Source organism: Canis lupus, chromosome 19 (assembly GCF_011100685.1).
Source record: "Canis lupus familiaris isolate Mischka breed German Shepherd chromosome 19, alternate assembly UU_Cfam_GSD_1.0, whole genome shotgun sequence".
In the NCBI taxonomy this organism is placed as follows: Eukaryota; Metazoa; Chordata; class Mammalia; order Carnivora; family Canidae; genus Canis; species Canis lupus.
The window spans coordinates 3148426-3166759 of record NC_049240.1 but is presented as its reverse complement, the minus strand read 5'-3'; the positions used below and the strand labels follow the sequence as shown (position 1 = coordinate 3166759).

General features: G+C 35.4%; 1 protein-coding gene across 1 annotated transcript in view; it reads right to left on the bottom strand.

The window, feature by feature from the left end:
* Nucleotides 1-2050: 2050 nt before the first annotated feature.
* The window catches only part of CLGN (calmegin), a 31260-nt gene continuing 14976 nt past the window's right edge, over nucleotides 2051-18334 (bottom strand). Inside the window, exons 7-14 of the mRNA NM_001313774.1 lie at nucleotides 17133-17322; nucleotides 10210-10323; nucleotides 9888-10038; nucleotides 7650-7865; nucleotides 6319-6444; nucleotides 5935-6094; nucleotides 4827-4927; nucleotides 2051-2597 (exon numbers count right to left, since the gene is read on the bottom strand). Coding sequence (NP_001300703.1) covers nucleotides 2517-2597; nucleotides 4827-4927; nucleotides 5935-6094; nucleotides 6319-6444; nucleotides 7650-7865; nucleotides 9888-10038; nucleotides 10210-10323; nucleotides 17133-17322 — 1139 coding nt within the window. The 3' untranslated portion in view covers nucleotides 2051-2516. The remainder of the gene's footprint in view (nucleotides 2598-4826; nucleotides 4928-5934; nucleotides 6095-6318; nucleotides 6445-7649; nucleotides 7866-9887; nucleotides 10039-10209; nucleotides 10324-17132; nucleotides 17323-18334) is intronic.

Sequence of the window (18334 nt, the reverse complement as noted above, 5' to 3'; positions counted from 1 at the left end):
ATCATATATGGGAATGCATGAGAGCTAAAACTTAGGATGAGATTGTTAAAACTTAAGTAGAAATGTTATCACTCATTTACATCAGAGACTGAAGTAGTTACCGGATAGTAGCTATGTGATATGCATCCCTAATTCCTGCCACGTCAATATGTAGTCATGATCAAAGAGAATGAAAAACTGTACACGCCTAAAGTGTAATATATTTATGTCTTAACTATTCTGAATAGGTTTTGTCGAATACAAAACTATTTTTTGGATTAATGTTCTAAATTTCTAAGATACAATAAACTCACTGCTAGTGGTTAATTATGAGGTCTAAGCAGTTCCATCCTGTATCTCAAAAACATGGCCTGACACTTCAAAAAGGCTACTAATTCTAGTAATATGGGTATTCCTAGAGAAACGAGGAATGGAAGCAAGCCTATCTTAAAAAGATATTGAAGAAAACGGAAGCTACATTAGCCTGGTCAAGTTAAAAAGCCCCTAAAAAGGCCAACTAAAATAAAGAAAAGCAAAATACATTTATATTTCTCCTTTATTAGAGAAAAGGATAAAAATTAAGTCATTTTAAACAGAATAGGGTGGTAAAAGGAAAAAGCCATCTTGTTATTAAGAAGACTGTGCTTTGTCTACTACATGGATCTAGCATATGTACTTATATAAATAAAAGTTTACGTTTTGGTTAAACCTATCAGCCGTGATACATCCACAGAGGCTCCATCCACAGGAAGTAGCAGTGCGCTGGCAAAACAGGTTGCTCAGATTTTACCACTGCAGGCTCATGGAGTTTAACCAAACACTAAAAGTAAAATGAATCTGCAACCAAGAAAGAAAAAAACCTTTAATAAATCTATAGGAAAAAAATGTTCACATACAAGACACTTGTCAAGCAAAAAGGTTTCCATAAAATTAAGGATTTATCTCTTGAAGTAGTTTACCTTCAGAAACAGTCTCCTCTAGAATCACTCAATATGCCTAGCTCATTTGGATGTTCCAAATACAAAGCAAGAAAGGGAGCCTTTGCAAGATGTGTAAAGTTCAGTTAGTATTAAATAAACATAAAATATGGCTAACTATTAAGATTTTCCACCACCAATTTATGAAAGTCGGTACACAACAATGAGAATAAAGCACTTATTTTCAATTCACTCTCTGAAATAAGGAGAGAATAGTATTACTGGCGGTTTGGTTTAACTTAAGTAAAAAGAGAAGCGCGAGACTCATTTTCCTTATACATAGGCTCTAACTGTACTGCTAGGCAGCAGGCTGTATGGGAACGGAGCTGGAGCCTGCCCAAGGATGGAGGGTATATGCACACAAAGAAATCCAAAATATTACCCAGTAGTTGGTGTAAAGTTCCCTAGATAGTATCAAAGTAGTTCCATGGTCTCAAAGATTCAGATCCCCTTCCAAAGGGTCTAGCCTGTTACCCAAATATAAAAAGTTCTTAAAATATTTTAAATGGAATGACACAACTCCATTATAATGTAGTTCTGTGATTTCTGGTAACTACTTTAAAAAAGAGGAGAAATATCTACTATCTACCTGAGAGGCAGCTTTGAAGCTAAGAATAGATTTGAATTTGTCAGGGAAAAAGCAAGATAAAAAATACAAAGCATGATGATTGATGGCTTAGCTATTAGAATCTCTTAATGACCAGGAAAGAGAAAATAATTTAAAGCTTCCCCCTCGATACTTTACCTATTAAGAGGGTATAACTTAAAGAAGAAAAAATATCTAAATTTTACTTTCAGGAACAACGTATGCATAAGCAATCTTCTGAGTGTAGGGTAAGCCTTTCTGGCATAAAGCAATTATAAAAGCTTAAAAAGTATCTGTACACCATTATATTGTGATGAACCTATTATCTTTGAATTAAAATGTAAAATATGCTGCACTATTAACCAGTGATTCTATGAATGACACGTAGACATTTCTGTTTTGCTGACTTGTCAACAAAGCACCTCTTTAAAGAAATCTATAATTTAAGTGAACAATAGGTCATAACTATAATTTGACACAACTAAGCAAATGGGGACACATACAACTCTTTCAATTGTTGATAGAATCAAACAACCATACAGAAACTTTATTGCAGTTAGCTCTGTACAACAGAACACACTCTCATTTTTATTATAGAACTACCAGTAATATTGTTGTATAGCTGTTTAAGGGGAAATTCCAATAACTGATTTTCCAACAGCAGCAAAGCTGCTGCATATTATTTTTCTCTGTACAAACCAAAACTTTCTCCAACTATTAAAACTTGGTAACTTCTAATGGTATTAGTCTCTTAAATCTGATACGTAACATGCCCCTCTTTTTTACTCTAAATCCAAAGACCAGGTAACTTGAAAGTTTTTTTTTTCCTGAAAAGAAAGACTAAAATAAGTGTCTGAAAGAATAACATTGCTAGATATTAGAAACATGTGCAGACTGACTCAAGTTCAGCTCTGGCACACTGATTTTAGAATGCCAAATATCTCGCTCAGGAATTAAAAATACTTGAATATAGTTTATTCCTTTCGTACTCTTCTTTTGCGCACTGACTTCACTGGCCCATCTCCAGATCCTGTGCTCTCATCCGCTTCCTTCATCTAGAAGAAAGAATTGTGCAAATACTTGTTTTCATACAATGGATAAATAGTAAATAACAGATTTCTTATCCTCTAAAATACAAGTTCTAACAAATGCTACCATACATGTGGTCTTTAATGCATGAAGCTGATCAAAAGTGTTATACATAAATTAGTGTGTTTTATTTTGCTCACCTTTTGGCATGATTACATTTTCAGAATAACTCTGCTTATCAAATATGTCCCTGACAGGGAATACTACTAACAACTGAATTCATGATTTTATCATTTAGAATTTAATCTGGTTAATTCAGGGCTAGATGATCTTTTCACTGTGGGATCTTAAACACTAACTTCATCGTGATAGTTCTATAAGTAATGAACTGCTGAGCTAGATTTGCAGAGACTTTTTCAGAACTTCTGGCACATGGTACTTTGAAAAAATTAGGAGAGGGGAAAGGAAACATCACGTTTTTAGTTTGGGTTTTTTCTTTCCTTATCCAATAAGCACTCGTACATAAGTTAAACTTGTGTAACAAAATGAAATAATGAAGGTATTGTATGGTATTTTACAGATAGTTTTTATTATTTTTCAAGGTCATACTATACAAAAGTTGGCTTATTTAACTCCCTAACATATAAGAAGATTAAAAGACAAAGAATTAAGATGTTTTTAAAGGTACACAAAATATTTTGTGAAGCAAAATATAGCTACATATTCAAATGAATACTGCAAGTTTTCAAAATTGCAATCAATATCAATCAGTATCAAAACTGCAAGTATTATTATTAAGAGTGACAGGTGAAACAATGACTGTTTAAAAACTCTGTCCCAGGGATCCCTGGGTGGCGCAGCGGTTTGGCGCCTGCCTTTGGCCCAGGGCGCGATCCTGGAGACCCGGGATCAAATCCCACGTCAGGCTCCCGGTGCATGGAGCCTGCTTCTCCCTCTGCCTATGTCTCTGCCTCTCTCTCTCTCTCTCTGTGACTGTCATAAAAAAAAAAAAAAAAAAAAAAAAAAAAAACAACTCTGTCCTGGAAATCATCTTCACTCAGCTTCCTCTACTATGGACATTCAGACTAATGTTCCCCCAAAACCCCTTTAAAAACTCACAAAGCAATTAAGACCAGTAACCAAGTACATATACTGAATAAGCTTTAGAAAACAAACAACAACAATAAAAATTTGAGAGATTTCTTCAAACAGATAAAACAAAAAAATTATGTCATCACGTACAGGAGCACAGGCAAAACTGTGCTCTTACCCTAACCTAGCACTGAGTAAGAAGGGTGACGAGGATGGTGACCGCGGTGGGGTGATGTAGCCCCTGACGGTTAGCAGATAGAACGGGCCTTTGATAGGTTTCTCCTGTGCAAAAGGAGAAAGCTCTGGGTCTGAAACACATCCTGGATGGTTTCTGATTCTGTAATAACAGACTAAAAAACGGGCACTGTGGAAAGTTCTATCATATATCAGGATGCAGGAAGGCGTAGACATATTAAGTTAATGGGAAAACTAGTTTATTAAAGATTTGAGAAAAAAAAAAAAAAAACACCAGATCAGGCAGATAGTAATCAACTACCCAATGAATGAAATATTACAAAATGTGACAATGAATTATTCAGACCATGAGAATGTTTTTATAATAGGTATAGAGAAAATCATCTTATAATAAACAGAATTACCTTTTAAATATTCAAGTGGTCTGTTTATTATAATTTTCAAGAGAGTATTTTTATGATACAGTCATAATTTTTTACAGATGCAGCTCTCTGTATTTTGTAAACCCCTGGCTTACTTTATGCTGTTTCCCATTAGGTATTAAGATGATAAAAATTACAGTATTTTCTTGCCTTTTTTCTTTTTTTTAAAGATTTCATTTATTTATGAGACACAGAGAAAGAGAGGCTAGAGACACAGGCAGAGGGAGAAGCAGGCTCCATGCAGGGAGCCTGACGCCGGACTCGATCCCGGGTCTCCAGGATCAGGCCCTGGGCTGAAGGCAGCGCTAAACCATTGAGCCACCCGGGCTGCCCTCGCCTTCTTTATGGATGCATTTTAAAAACAATATGGAGGATCCTACGAAAACTTGGGAGAAATATGGCCAATACTTGCACTGTATGGCCTTGAAAAAAATTCTCTATAACCAAACTGTTTTGATTAAAATAATTTTTCATGAAAAAAAAAATAAATTTTCATGGATAATTGTACATAAAATCTAGCGTATTTTCTGTTAAAGAGCTGCTTACCTCATCCTCTGATCCAGACTTATTTGATTTATTACCTTCTTCTTGTCCTTCTATGATTTCAATTTCTTCTTCACTCTTTTCCTCAGGTTCAGCTTCCTCTTCTAGAATACAGATTTTTGTTACAGGCAAAGACTTGCATTAAAATTTTGCTACTGAGAAGTATATATAGGATAAGGAAGATTTATTTAAATTCCAATATTTAAAAGCAATTTCTATCACTAGAAATTTCTAAAAAATTAATTGCAAGTATTATTTTATAACATTTTGTAAATGAATCATTATGTTTGAGGGAAGAGACAAGTTTAAGAAATTATTAAGTATTCAGTCTACATGTAATGCAAAAAGCATGTATGTATGTATGTGCATATATATGGACACAAACATATGTCCAGATTTTTTTTCAGAGTATGATTTTTAAGTCAACTGTTTCATCAACTATGAAGTTAAAAACAGTGCTTAAAACATAATTTCAGTTGTAAGGACTCAATCTGGAGCTTGGCTTGGGACACCTGGCAAACATCAACAGTTTTACTTCTACCTAGATGAGTGCAAGACCCACCAAAAACCTCACTTCTTCAGTTCTAACATGTTTAGGAGTTTAGTATAAGGTGGGAAGGAGACATATGATTAGCAGTTCTTTTGAGCCATTAAATTATTCATTTGATAAGATAAACTGATGAATAAACAGTCACTAAAGGACTTGGTGTTGATTTTATGGCCACAATTAACCTGCCTTAAACCTATTCTTCTCCTAGAGGCTGTGCTGTCTGTACTTCCCATCTCACCTACATTCTTGGCGGCAAGAAAAGTCCGGGCAAACAGCTACAACACATGGGACTCATACTTGCTCTTAAAACTCTTCCTAGAAAACAAGAACTGTAAGCAGGATGGCTGCTCAGGGTACAACACCCAGGCGGGGGGCATTACTCACGCCTCCTTGCCGAAGTCACGGATTCATGGGGATTCAGATGGTATATATTTGACAATAAGCAAGTGTAATGGCTACTGTTTACCAAATACTCTGCTCTTTTCATGAACAAGGGTCCCCATTATAACTCACTATTACACTATCCTACCTTTGTCCCCATTATAACTATCATTATCCTACCTTTTTCAACAGTTTCACCATCACTTTGCTTTTTTTCTTCTTCCAAGTCTACTGGTTTCTCCAGGGCAGCTTTCTTTTCCTTCACTTCTTGCTCTAGTGCTCCCTTTGTTTGTGGCTTGCATATGTCAGTCTTTTTATACTCTGAATCTTCATATTTTTTCTGTGGTAGTTTAACATAAGCTATTTTTAGTAAAAGCAAAGCTTTATTTTTTAAAAGGGTTTGGTTTTTTTTTTTTTTTTTTCAACAACTGGTATCAAATACAGTGACTCAGCAGTAAAAACCTAGAGGACATTTAGCTTATTGCTTTAAAGGATCACTTGCTCAACAGAACTCCTAAACACTATGACATTTATTTTATATTGAAGAAAATTCCATTTCTTTACCTTGACTTTTCTTGGCCAACAAAATGAAGCAATTAATGCTATTGGAAGCCCTGCTGTCACAAAATAAATGAGCCAAAGCCATGGGCGCTCTTCAGCAGCTGCCATTAACTGTTTAAATATACCAGGCTATAGAAGAAATAAGCATAAAAATAAAATTCAGATTTTATAAACATTCACTAGGAAATACAGCCTGTAAAAAAGCCAACTTAGTTTACACAGGTGTTTATTAAGGAGTGATGAACTTGTAGGCTAAAAATATTTTCCCATCTTATACTCTGTACAGTTTATTTCTTTTTTAAAGATTTTATTTATTTATTCATGAGAAACAGAGAGAGAGGCAGAGACACGGGTAGAGGGAGAAGCAGCTCCCCATGGGGAGCGCAATGCGGACTCAATCCCAGGACTCCATCTGGTACTTCAGGATCACGCCCTCAGCCCAACTGCGGAGCCACCCAGGCGTCCCAACATACTGTACAGTTTAAACTCTATTAGTATGTATCACTGTTTGAGATTTTGTAGTAGAAGATAAGTTACTACATAGGTAGAAATCACTAACCTACCAGCAAGAATTATAATTTTATTTTTTAGTAAGCTTAAGGATAGAACTACTCCTTCATTTAGATGTATACAATGCTCTGATAATTCATTCTGTACTTTTAAAGAACTTATTAATAAGATCAACCTGGGAATTATGGTGTTTTCCTTTTCATTAACAAATTTCACACGCAACCTTCAGTGAGGAAACTTTTTCTCTTAAAATCTAAAATGATTAAATGTTTTAATTTAAAAAGTTTCCATATGAAAACCTCTTTACCTACTCTATTGATGGCGTTTGTCCAAAGATACCAAATGTAAGGTATTTTTTCTTATGGTAATTGGTTTTAAAGATATATTCTCCAAGGTGCATTGTGTTGAAATATTTGTAAATAGTGTTAAGATTTGAGTAAAAAAGCACTGAACATAATAATAATAAATTTTAAAATTCTCTGTACTCCTCTAAGTGAAAAGTAGTTAAAATTCATAAAGAATACTATTTAGATTACTATTACACTTCGGCCTTGAATTGACAAGGTGATCAGGATATTAAGTAGTATCCTTATAAACAGCAAGTAGGCAATTAAATCCCATTATGCTATCATAATTTAATGAAGACATACACATATGTATATAGTTCATGATGAACTTGCATCATAATAAGGCTAAATATTTTACCGACAAATTTATTTAAGTACATGTAGTAATGACTACATATTCATTTACCTTTAAAGGGTCATTTGTATAACCTATAATCAGGACCAAGTCCTGTGACTACTCTATGATAAATACTGTACCTCGTTAGCATTTGCTACCAGTATCTTCACTCCCCACCCATCTGCAGCCCAGCGATCTGCTGTTTCCTTTTCCGAGCAGATAATAAAATTATCAAAGTAAATATTAGAGGTCATAGACCAAAGCTCTAAACCAAGAGCACGGAAAGAAGTCAGAAGAAATGGATGATCATCTTCAAAATAATCTGGATTCGGGATTTTTCGAGGACTCCAGATTCCCTAGAAGAAAACATAATTTAAAGACATTTTCAAATAAAATAATCTCATTATAAATGCTATTCAAGAAGCCATTGCTGTTGATGGGACACCTGGGTGGCCCAGTCAGTGAAGTGTCCAACTCTTGATTTCAGCTCAGCTAACGGTTGCAGGGTTGTGAGATCAGCCCCATGTCAGGATCCAAGCTGGATGTGGAGCCTGTTTGGGGTTCTCTCTCTCCCTCTCTCTCTGCCCCTCCCCTGCCTCTCTCCCCCCTCCCCCACCCCAGCATGCACACTCTCTCTCCTAAAAAGAAAAAAATACTGTTGAATGAAATCAGCAGTACTAATTGGAGAAAAAAGAAAACATTAGCTGACAAGAATTCATTAGCAACTTATTGGAAATAAATATTTGTTTCTTCTCATTCTGTACACAATGTTCCCTATGAATAAAACTGACCTGAAACTGCAAAAAAAGGCAAAGTGAAAATCCAACACACAACACACAGAAACTTGGGTAATTAAATTTCACTAGTAACTGATACTATTTTTAGATAAGTTTTTTTTACGTTTAGTGAAGTTATCCAAGGCAAGAAGTCATTAAAATTGCCCAAATCAGAGAGATCACGGTATGGTAAATATGAAGACACTTATTTTAATTTTTTTATAAAGTACCTTTAAAAAAATTATTTGTTTGAGAGAGAGCACAAGCAGGGGTAGGGGCAGAGGGAGAGGGAGAAGCAGACTTCTCATTGAGCAGGAAAGCAGGTGGATGTGAGACTCTATCGCAGACCTCCAGGATCCTGACCTGAGCCGGAGGCAGATGTGAAGCCACTCCTCTTATCATATACTCACCATGGGCATCAATGATCAGACATGGTTGAGCCTCAGAAAAAAAAAAAAACCTCAACATAAAAGTTCCACTAGATTTTAAATGATTAAACTTAACCAAATCAAAAAAATTCAACAATATGATTACTCATTCACTCCGCCATCATATGTATCTATTCTGTGCCAGGCACAGTGCCAGATGCTAGGGACAGAATGGCACAGTCAAGAAAGACATGGACCCTCTATTATTAAATCTAAAGCAATGAGGGAGGCAGAGATTCAACAAAGAAGTTACCAAAATAAATATTATGTGATAAATGCTATGAAAAAAAAAACAGTAAACAAATTGGAATATGTCACTGCATCCATATAATAAATATTAGAAAATATCAATGAGTAATTAAATAAAACTACAGGGTTAAATGGACAACATGGATATTTCTACCCAAAAATCTAGGTACAATCAAAAGATATCTAATTCATATTTTAAAAAATCTATAGTTTAACAGCACCAGAAAGTAAGGAGCATATTAATTAAATACAGGCATTAATTACTAAAATGTACAACATGAGGTCTTCTGATCAGAACTCATTTCTTATGTCTAATTCTAAAATAGAATAAGAGTGATCATCAGTTACCAGGGAAAAATATAGTATGAAGTCACTGATCTTTAGTTCTTAATATTATTCCCCCAGAAAATCACATAAAGAATACTTAAAAATTTTTTAAAAGTAAATTCTATGCCCACCATGGGGCCTGCACTCATGAGGCAGAAATCAAAAGTCACATACTCTATGGACTGAGCCAGCCAGGTGCCCCAAGAATACTTTACTTTTTAAATATAAATTAGTTGGAGTCTATTTTCTTTGACTTCTTAAATAGTTAATGCATACTATTACAAATCAAATTTCTAAAAGTTAACATTATTTTTAAAAATATTTTATTTATTTATTTATTTATTTATTTATTTATTTATTTATTTATTTAAGAGAGAGGACAAGCGGGGTATTGACGGAGTGATAGGGAAAAGCAGACAACCCACTGAACAGGAAGCTGGAGCCAATCCCAGGACCCTGGAATCACAACTTAGCCAAAGGCTTAACCGACTGTGCCACCCAGGCGTCTCCCAACATGACATTAATAACAACTAGATACAGAATAGAAATATCACAGCATTTTAAACTTGACTGTGGAATTGGAAGAAGTGGTTATTACCTGGTAGTTAGGATTATCTATCATTGGAGGTCTCCATACTCCTTTGTATTTGGGATTATCTATCATGGGAGGTGACCACTCACCACACCCAATTCGACATGCTGGATTAGAAATACGAGGTGCCTCCCATTCTCCATCCATGTCTTCATTCCTTAGGAAAGTAGGGGAAAAAATTCAACATAAAAGCTTTACAGACGAAAATGTGTATCTATGCATTTATAGTGACCTCAAGTATAGTAGCTTCAAGTCTCTCCTGTAAGTCACATGAACTAGTAGCACAAAGCAAGAAAGAAATTGACATTTGAAGATGAAGAATATTTACCAGTCATCAGGTTTTTCAGCATTTGGATCTGGAATAAATTTTGGTTCATCATCAAGCCAGCCATCAGGTTTAACAACACTTAAATCTTCTATTTGGGCAGGTTCACTTTCATCCCTGGAAATAGAGTATTTTGTGCCAAGTATTAATTATTCAAAAAGTTTAAAAATACATATGTTACAAAATTCAGAAGATATTCAACCGGTATTTCCTACCCTTCTGTCTTTTGTGCCTGCTACTTCCCCCATCTCTCATTCGCCAAAATCTTCTGCTAACTTGTCACTTTTTATTTTTTATAATTTGTTTTAAATTTTTTTATTTATTTATTCATGAGAGACACACAGAGAGAGAAGCAGAGACACAGGCATAGGGAGAAGCAGACTCCTCGTGGGGAGTCTGATGTGGAACTTGATCCTAGGACTGCAGGATCACAACCTCAGACAAAGGCAGACACTCAACCACTGAGTCACCCAGGTGTCCCGTAATTTAGTATTTTCATTTAAAAACACTTAGAAAACAAATTCTAAAATATATAAAAATAATCATATTAAGTACTGAATAGAACTCCTAATGATAATTTTCATCTTTATAGAAAAGTAAAAATTTTAAACAAGAGGTTACAGTATGATTTTTCAAACAAACCTAAGTAAGATAAACTCAAATAATCAACTCCCTGTAACTAAAGACTTGTACTTGCCTGATATCAATGTTATCTTAAGTCTGTCAGGGTTCAGAGTAACTATTAGAGTTTAAAATTTTAAGGGAACATTTCTTTTAGCAGTTTATAAAACAAATTCTAACAGGTATCACCAATTGGAAAAAGGTTATCATAACCCATTTCTCTTATTTAAGGGCAATCTTCTTTCTCAGCCTTACTTTTTATGGGTAAACAAATATGAAGCAATGTAAGACAATCCACATGAAGGATTGTAGTCCTACCCTTTTCTGAAAGTGAATTCATGAAAGTTATGCATTAATAAGTGACTTTTTATTAGTTTTTTAAAAAACTATACTGTTCTTCCTACCTTATAAAGGTTGTTTCCCTATTATACTATTTGCTTGAAGGCAAAGACATTTTTATCACTAATCAGAATCTCTCTTTATCTACAAGAGAGTTAACAAGTAAACACTTTTGGTTATCCAGAAGCAACACTCTTATTTCTGAGTACGTAGTAACCCCAATGTTTACAAACAAGTAAGAATTTGAAATAGGAGTAGACATTTTCCAAAATGAAGCAGAGAGAAAAAAAATTGGTTTAAAAAATGAACAGGGGTGTGTGGGTGGCTCAATCAGTTAAAGTCTGCTTTTGGCTCAGGTCATGATCCCAGAGTCCTGGGACTTAGCCTTGAGCCTCTCATCAGGCTCCCTGCTCAGCAGGAAGTCTGCTTTCCCTCTGCCCCTCCTCATCCTGCTCCTGCCCCCCCAACAAATAAAATCTTTTTAAAAATGAATAGATCCTCAGTAACCTGTGACATCATGTAAATGTAAACATACATTTTACATGATGTTCCAAAGAAAGGGGAGACACATATAAATATTTAAAGAAATAATGGCCAAATATTACCCAAATTTGATACAAACTATACAGCTATATGCCAAAAAGCTCAGAAGCAAAGTAAACCAAAGCAAACACATATACACAAAACCAAACTGTTGAAAATCAGTAATAATAAATCTTAAAACCAAACAGGAAAAAATTACATATTAGGTAAAGGAGAAAAAGGATGAGAATAACAACTGACTTATCAGAAACAATTCAAGCTTCCTCAAGACAACGCAAGAAATTATGGTTTTAAAATAACTATGGGGCAGCCTGGGTGGCTCAGCGGTTTAGCTCCGCCTTCAGCCCAGGGTGTGATCCTGGAGACTGGGATGGAGTCCCACATGGAGCTCCCTGCTTGGAGCCTGCTTCTCCCTCTGCCTGTGTCTCTGCCTCTCTCTCTCTGTGTCTCTCATGAATAAATTAAAAAATAAAATAACTATCAACCTGCAATTCAATAGTAAAAACAGCCTTCCAAAATTAAGGTAAAATAAAGTTTCAGATAATTAAAAGTTGAGAGGATTCAATGACAGCAGACATATGTCACAATATGTTGGGAAGTTTACTAGGCAGAAGGAAAATAATAACAGATGAAAATGTGTATCTACAGAAGAGTACCAGAAATGATAACTATGAGGGTAAATAAAAGAACTTTTCCCCTAATAATTGTCTGATCAAAAGACACTGACTGCAAAATAAATATATGTGGCCTTCATAGTATAGATAGAAGTAAGTGTATGATAGCAGCATGAAAGAGGAAAATATAAGGCCCTTATAAGATTAACTTAGATGTAAAGTGGTATGATGACAGTAGACTGAAATAAGTTAAAGATGAATATCATAAAACTTACAGCAACACTAAAACAGTAAACCACAGAGGAAAAGGTAATATGCCAAGAGAAAAGAAAAAATAGGAGACTAAAATAAAAGAAAACAAAATAACTCAATCTAAAAGAATTTAGGGAAAAAAATACCTTATAAAGGACCACAGAATATATGGGACAAACAGAAAACAAGTAGTAAGAAAAGAAAATAAGCATAATTTATATCCAACCATATTAATAATTACATTAAATGTAGATGGTTTAAAACACTCCACTTAAAAGACAAGCTCCACATATAGGTTGCCTACTAGCAAATCAGTTTAAAAATAAAGGTATATATAGCTTACAGGTAAACAATGGAAAATAATATTCAATGGAAACATGATTTAAAAGAAAGCAGGACTGTTGACTTAGTATGAGACTAAAACAGACATCAAGACAAAATATTACAAGAGTTTATAAAGAAGGATATTATTCTATAATAATAAAGTGTTTAGTTCCTCACATGAAATACTGCAAAAAGATGGAGTAACAGACCTTCAAAATACATGAAGCAAAAACTAACAGAATTCAAAAGATATAGACAAATCTACCATCATAGTTAAAGATTTTAATATTCTTCTCTCAGTAAGGGAACAGACTGAAAACCTATAAATATATCAACCACATGACATAGTTGACATTTGTAAACTTTCTGACAATAGAATTAAAAATTGGGAGTCAAAATGAAAATCAAAGTAATTAAACTTCTGGGGAATCCATAAATAATTGCCACCAAAGCAACACATTTAAAAACACATGAATCAAAGAAAAAAAATCACTAGTGAAATTAGAAAACAGTATGACCTGAATGTTCTTGTAGGTGACATACATTTGTGAAACATAGTTAAAGCAGTGTTTAGAGAAAGTTTATAGCTACTTCTACTGAAAGAGATTTTCTAATTTAATAAGGCTAAAAAAAAAAGAAGCAGTTATTTGCTTCAAAGTAAGAAGAAAAAAACAAGTATTTAAAAAGTCAATAGAGGGGAAAAACTAAGACAAAAGCCAATTCTTCAAAAAATGAATAAAATTGATAAATCTCTAGTTAGACACATCAAGAAAAAAACACAAATTACCATACTAGAAATGAAAGAGGAGTCATCAGTATAGATCATTACAGATATTAATGATGACAAGAGGTGTTGAAACAATTAGACATCCATATTTTTTAAAAAATTGATCTTGATTTAGATCTCACACTACATACAATTAACCTAGAACAGAGTTTTACTCCAAATTATTTGTCTAGAAAAAAAAGCACGAATCTCTGTAACACTCATTTGGGCAAAGATTTCCTAGGTAAGACACTAAAGTCATGAATCACCAAAGACAAATCTTGACAAAGTGAACTTCATAAAAATTTAAAACTTTGTTCTCTATTAAGAAAATTAGAACAATCCTCAGAGTGAGAGGACATACCTGCACCAATTGCCTATTGCTATATAACCCCAAAATTTAGGGGCTTAAAAATAATGTTTATTACTGAAGTGTCTGATTCTGGGTACCTCCCTTACTGGGTCCTCTGCTCAGGCTCTTGGACAGGCTGCAATCAGGAATGGGTATGGGCCAGGACTGAGGCAGGGGGCTTCTGGAATAGTTTCCAACGATCCCTGCCTCCCAGTCCTCATGCCCATGTGTGTTCCTCTCCTGGAGTGTGGGTTGGATCTAAGAACTCGCTACTGATGAACAGAAATTACCGATGGGATGTTACCTCCAAGATTAAGTAATAAAAGACCAAATATTAGTGTCCTGAGGCTGCTGTAACAAAGTACTACAAACTGCAGCCTGAAAATGACAGAGGTTTATTATCTGAGAACTCTGGAGACTAGAAGTCCAAAATCCAGATTTTTGATAGGACCATGTTCTCCCTGAAGGCTCTCAGGGAGGAACCTTCTTTGCTCCTCCTTAGCTCCTAGTGTCTGCTGGCAACACTTGGCATTCCCTGGCTTGTTGATGCATCACTTTAATTTCTGCCTTAGTTGTCACACGGTGGTCTCCCTGTGTGTACCTGTCCAAATTTCCCTCTTCTTCTAACAACACCAACCATATTGGATTTAGGGCCCATCCTAATTCAGTATGACCTCATCTTAACTTGATTACATCTGCAAAGACCCTAATTCCAAATAAAGTCATAATCATAAGTTCTGGGTAGATACGGATTTTTGGAGGACACTGTTAACCCAGTATGGATTGTGACTTTCATCTTCTCTGCACCCTCTCTTCACTCGGTTTTGCTTCCTTGAAGGGAGCCTATCATATTGTGAGCTACTCTATGGAGAGACCTAGATTGGCAAGGAACCAAGGGAGGACTCTGGCTAACATCCAGCAAGGAATTGAGGCTCTCAGTCCAACAATGACAATTCAGTCCCTTGAGAAACAGAACCTTGCCAAAACCTGCTTGAGTGGACTGAAAGTGGTTCCATTCCTAGTTAAGCTTTTAGAGGACTACAGTCTCAGCTCCTAGGTATTTACCCAAGAAAAAGGAAAAATTATGTTCACACAAAGCCCTGTCCACATTTATAACAGCTTTATTCATAATTGCCCCAAACTGGAAACAACCAAAATTTCCATCAATGTGTGACTGAACAAATAAAATAAATCTCTACAAATAAATCTCTGCAATCTCTACAAATCCCTAAAACAAAACTAACTACTGATATAAGCAAAACTATGGATGAATTTCAAAAAGTATTATTCTAAGTGAAAGAAACCAGAAACAAAAGCTATATACCATATGATTCCATTTTATAGGATATTCTGGAAAAGGCAAAGCTCTAAAAGACAGAAATCAGATCATTGGTTACAGGAGATAAGGGTGGAAGGAACTGATTACAAATACAAGGGACCTTTTGGGGGTGATGGAAATATTCCATATCACAATTGTGGTAGTAGTTACATCACTGTCCATGTCTGTCAATACACATGGAACTGTATATCTAAAATAAATGAATTAACCTACATGAAAATTATATTTTGATAAATCTGACATGCAATTAGAATCCAGGAAATATAAAAAGGTCAATATTTGCTGACAACGAGGACTGCTGCAACGTTAGCCTAATATTGAAAATCAATCACCATAATACACTATACTAAAAAAATAAAAGAGAAAACCCACATGGTCATCTCAACAGCTATACAAAAGCACTTTATAAATCCAACACCCAATTATGGAAAAAAAACACAAAACTCATTAAACTAAGAACAGAACTTTTTAAAATCACAGTGAGTGGGGCACCTGGGTGGCTCAGTTAAATGTCCAACTCTTGATTCTGGCTCAGGTCATGACTTCAGGCTTGTGAGATGGAGCGTGGATCCTGCTTAAGATTCTCTTTCCCCCTCTCCCTCTGCCCCTTTCCCCTCTAAAATAATAAAAAATAAGATCATACTTACTATCTATACCTTTGTGTAGTCCCCTCCCAAATGTACCAGGCAGGTTAGTCCGAAATGTGACAAACAGAATCAGCTGAGGTGCTCAAGTGAGGACAGGTCACTTCAGAGATAGGTTATAAAAGACATTATAATTTCTGTGGTTGCACTTTCTCTCTCCCTTCGGGGGAACCAGAAGGAGAGGCCACCTGGCGAGGCACTGAAACTTCGTGACAACAGCCACATAAGCCAGCTAAAAAGTGAAGCGGATCCTCCAGCAGCTAGAGTCAAACCTTCAGATGAATGCCTGAGTCCAACCTCAGGAGAGAGCCTGAGCCAGAACCAGTCAGCTAGCCACTCCCAGTTTCCCGACCCCTAGGAACTGAGTGAGTTAGGATGAGCCAGGGTGAACAAAAATGGTATCTCTTGCCATCTGAGCTCAAAGCTATGGGAACTCAGGAACTGAGTACATTTAAGGAAAAAAAAAAACTCCTATTCCTGTAGAATGAAAACAACACAAATACTCAGCTACACAATCTAGTATGAGTGAGTCCTATATAGTTGTACACGATCTTGAACATATGGCTATTTTAAGGCCAGTAATCATTAACTGAAAAGACTATATATTTCATACAGAATACATGATAAAGATCAAACTAGGAATTAAAATTAAAGTGTTGGTATTGTAGATTCACGGAATCCTCCCTATCCTCAGCATTAGAAACATAAAAAATATTGAAAAAGACAACAAAATTAAAATATTAATTAAAATGAAAATTAAGATCATTAAAAGGTAAGGATATACAAAAGCTATTTTGTTTTTTTGGGGGGGCTGGTGTATAAGGGTAGAGGGAGAGAGAGAGTCTTTAGCAGGCTCCATGCCCAGTGCAGAGCCCAACGACCCTGAGATTGATCTCAACCCTGAGATCATGACCTGAGCCGAAATCTAGAGTCGGGCAGATGTTTAACCAACTGAGCCACCCAGATGCCCCAACAAAATCGATCGTAGAAAAATACTTCACCCCAAATAGTCAAAATATATAATTTTGATGTTTAAAAGAGTATGCTTCACTGGTTGTAAACTTCGCTTATATGCAGTATCTCATTACTGAATTACACCAGCTAATGCTTTGCTACTGAATTCTTCGCTTACCAGTCTTCTGGTTTGACAGCAGAAGGATCAGGGATTTTTGCTCTTTCATCCCATTCATCAGGCTTTTTATCACTGGGGTCTTCAATTTCTTTGGGAGGATTGATAGGAGGAACCACATCTTCTAGGAGGCTTCCTTGGTTTACAACTACTTGATCAATTAGTACTTCAAATGTGTCATCTGGATTCATCACTAAAGACCAATTTAAATATATTATTACACTTATCAGAATGACTGACATTTTCAAGACCATCTTCTAAATAATAAAATTACCCTAAATTCCATGGGTAAATATTTTTCTCAACCAGAAATAGAGGAATTACAATATATTCAATCAAAACATCCTGAGATCACCAGGTATAATGTTTTCTAAAACCAAAGATAAAATTTTGTCTTAAGTAATAATAATTTAATAAAATCCTCCATTACTTCTCAAGTAAAGAATAGCCAATAGCTAAGTCAGTTTGGCACTCACACAACCAGTCAACTTCACTTTTGTGTAATTACAGAATGCAACCCAATCTTCTTCAGCATTTCAAAATAACTTTTTTGAAACCATCTCAAACTTCAAAAGTCACCAAGTGCACTGTAAGGAGCTTTTTTCAAGAACCACTTGAGAGTAAGTTACTGACCTCATATACATCATCCTGGAATGCTTTAATGTATATTTTCTACATACGAGGACATTTTCCTACGTAACGCCAATCTAGTTACCAAAATCAGAAAATTCACATTGATACATTACTACCATTTCCTAGAAAGTTTTAAAGTTCATTGACACTTCAAATTCAATGATTCATACACTGTAGTGTATCTTAAGGCTGACTGAAAATATTCAAGCTCACACTCACGTTTGTTCGGAGGTGAGTTCTAACTCTCTAAAAGTACTCAAGCCAAAAGTTTCATAAAGAACCCCCTTTTCTATTGTAATGACAAAATAAAAGGTCTCTCCTCTTCCTGTAAATTTGGGAGATGGGGTCACTAATAAACTCTGTGTCTTTGGAAAGGATGGTAGATGAAAACAGATACCTAGGATTTCCTTTCAGTAAACTAAGGCAGTGGAGCTGTCAATGAATGTCAGGGCCATCCTAACTTAATTAGTAAGTGGGCTACCGCTTCCTGAAGGAATAGTTGTGAGGCAAGACCAATTTCCAGAGGTTTTAGTTACAACCCCAAATTACTTATCTCGGAATTAATACTGCAA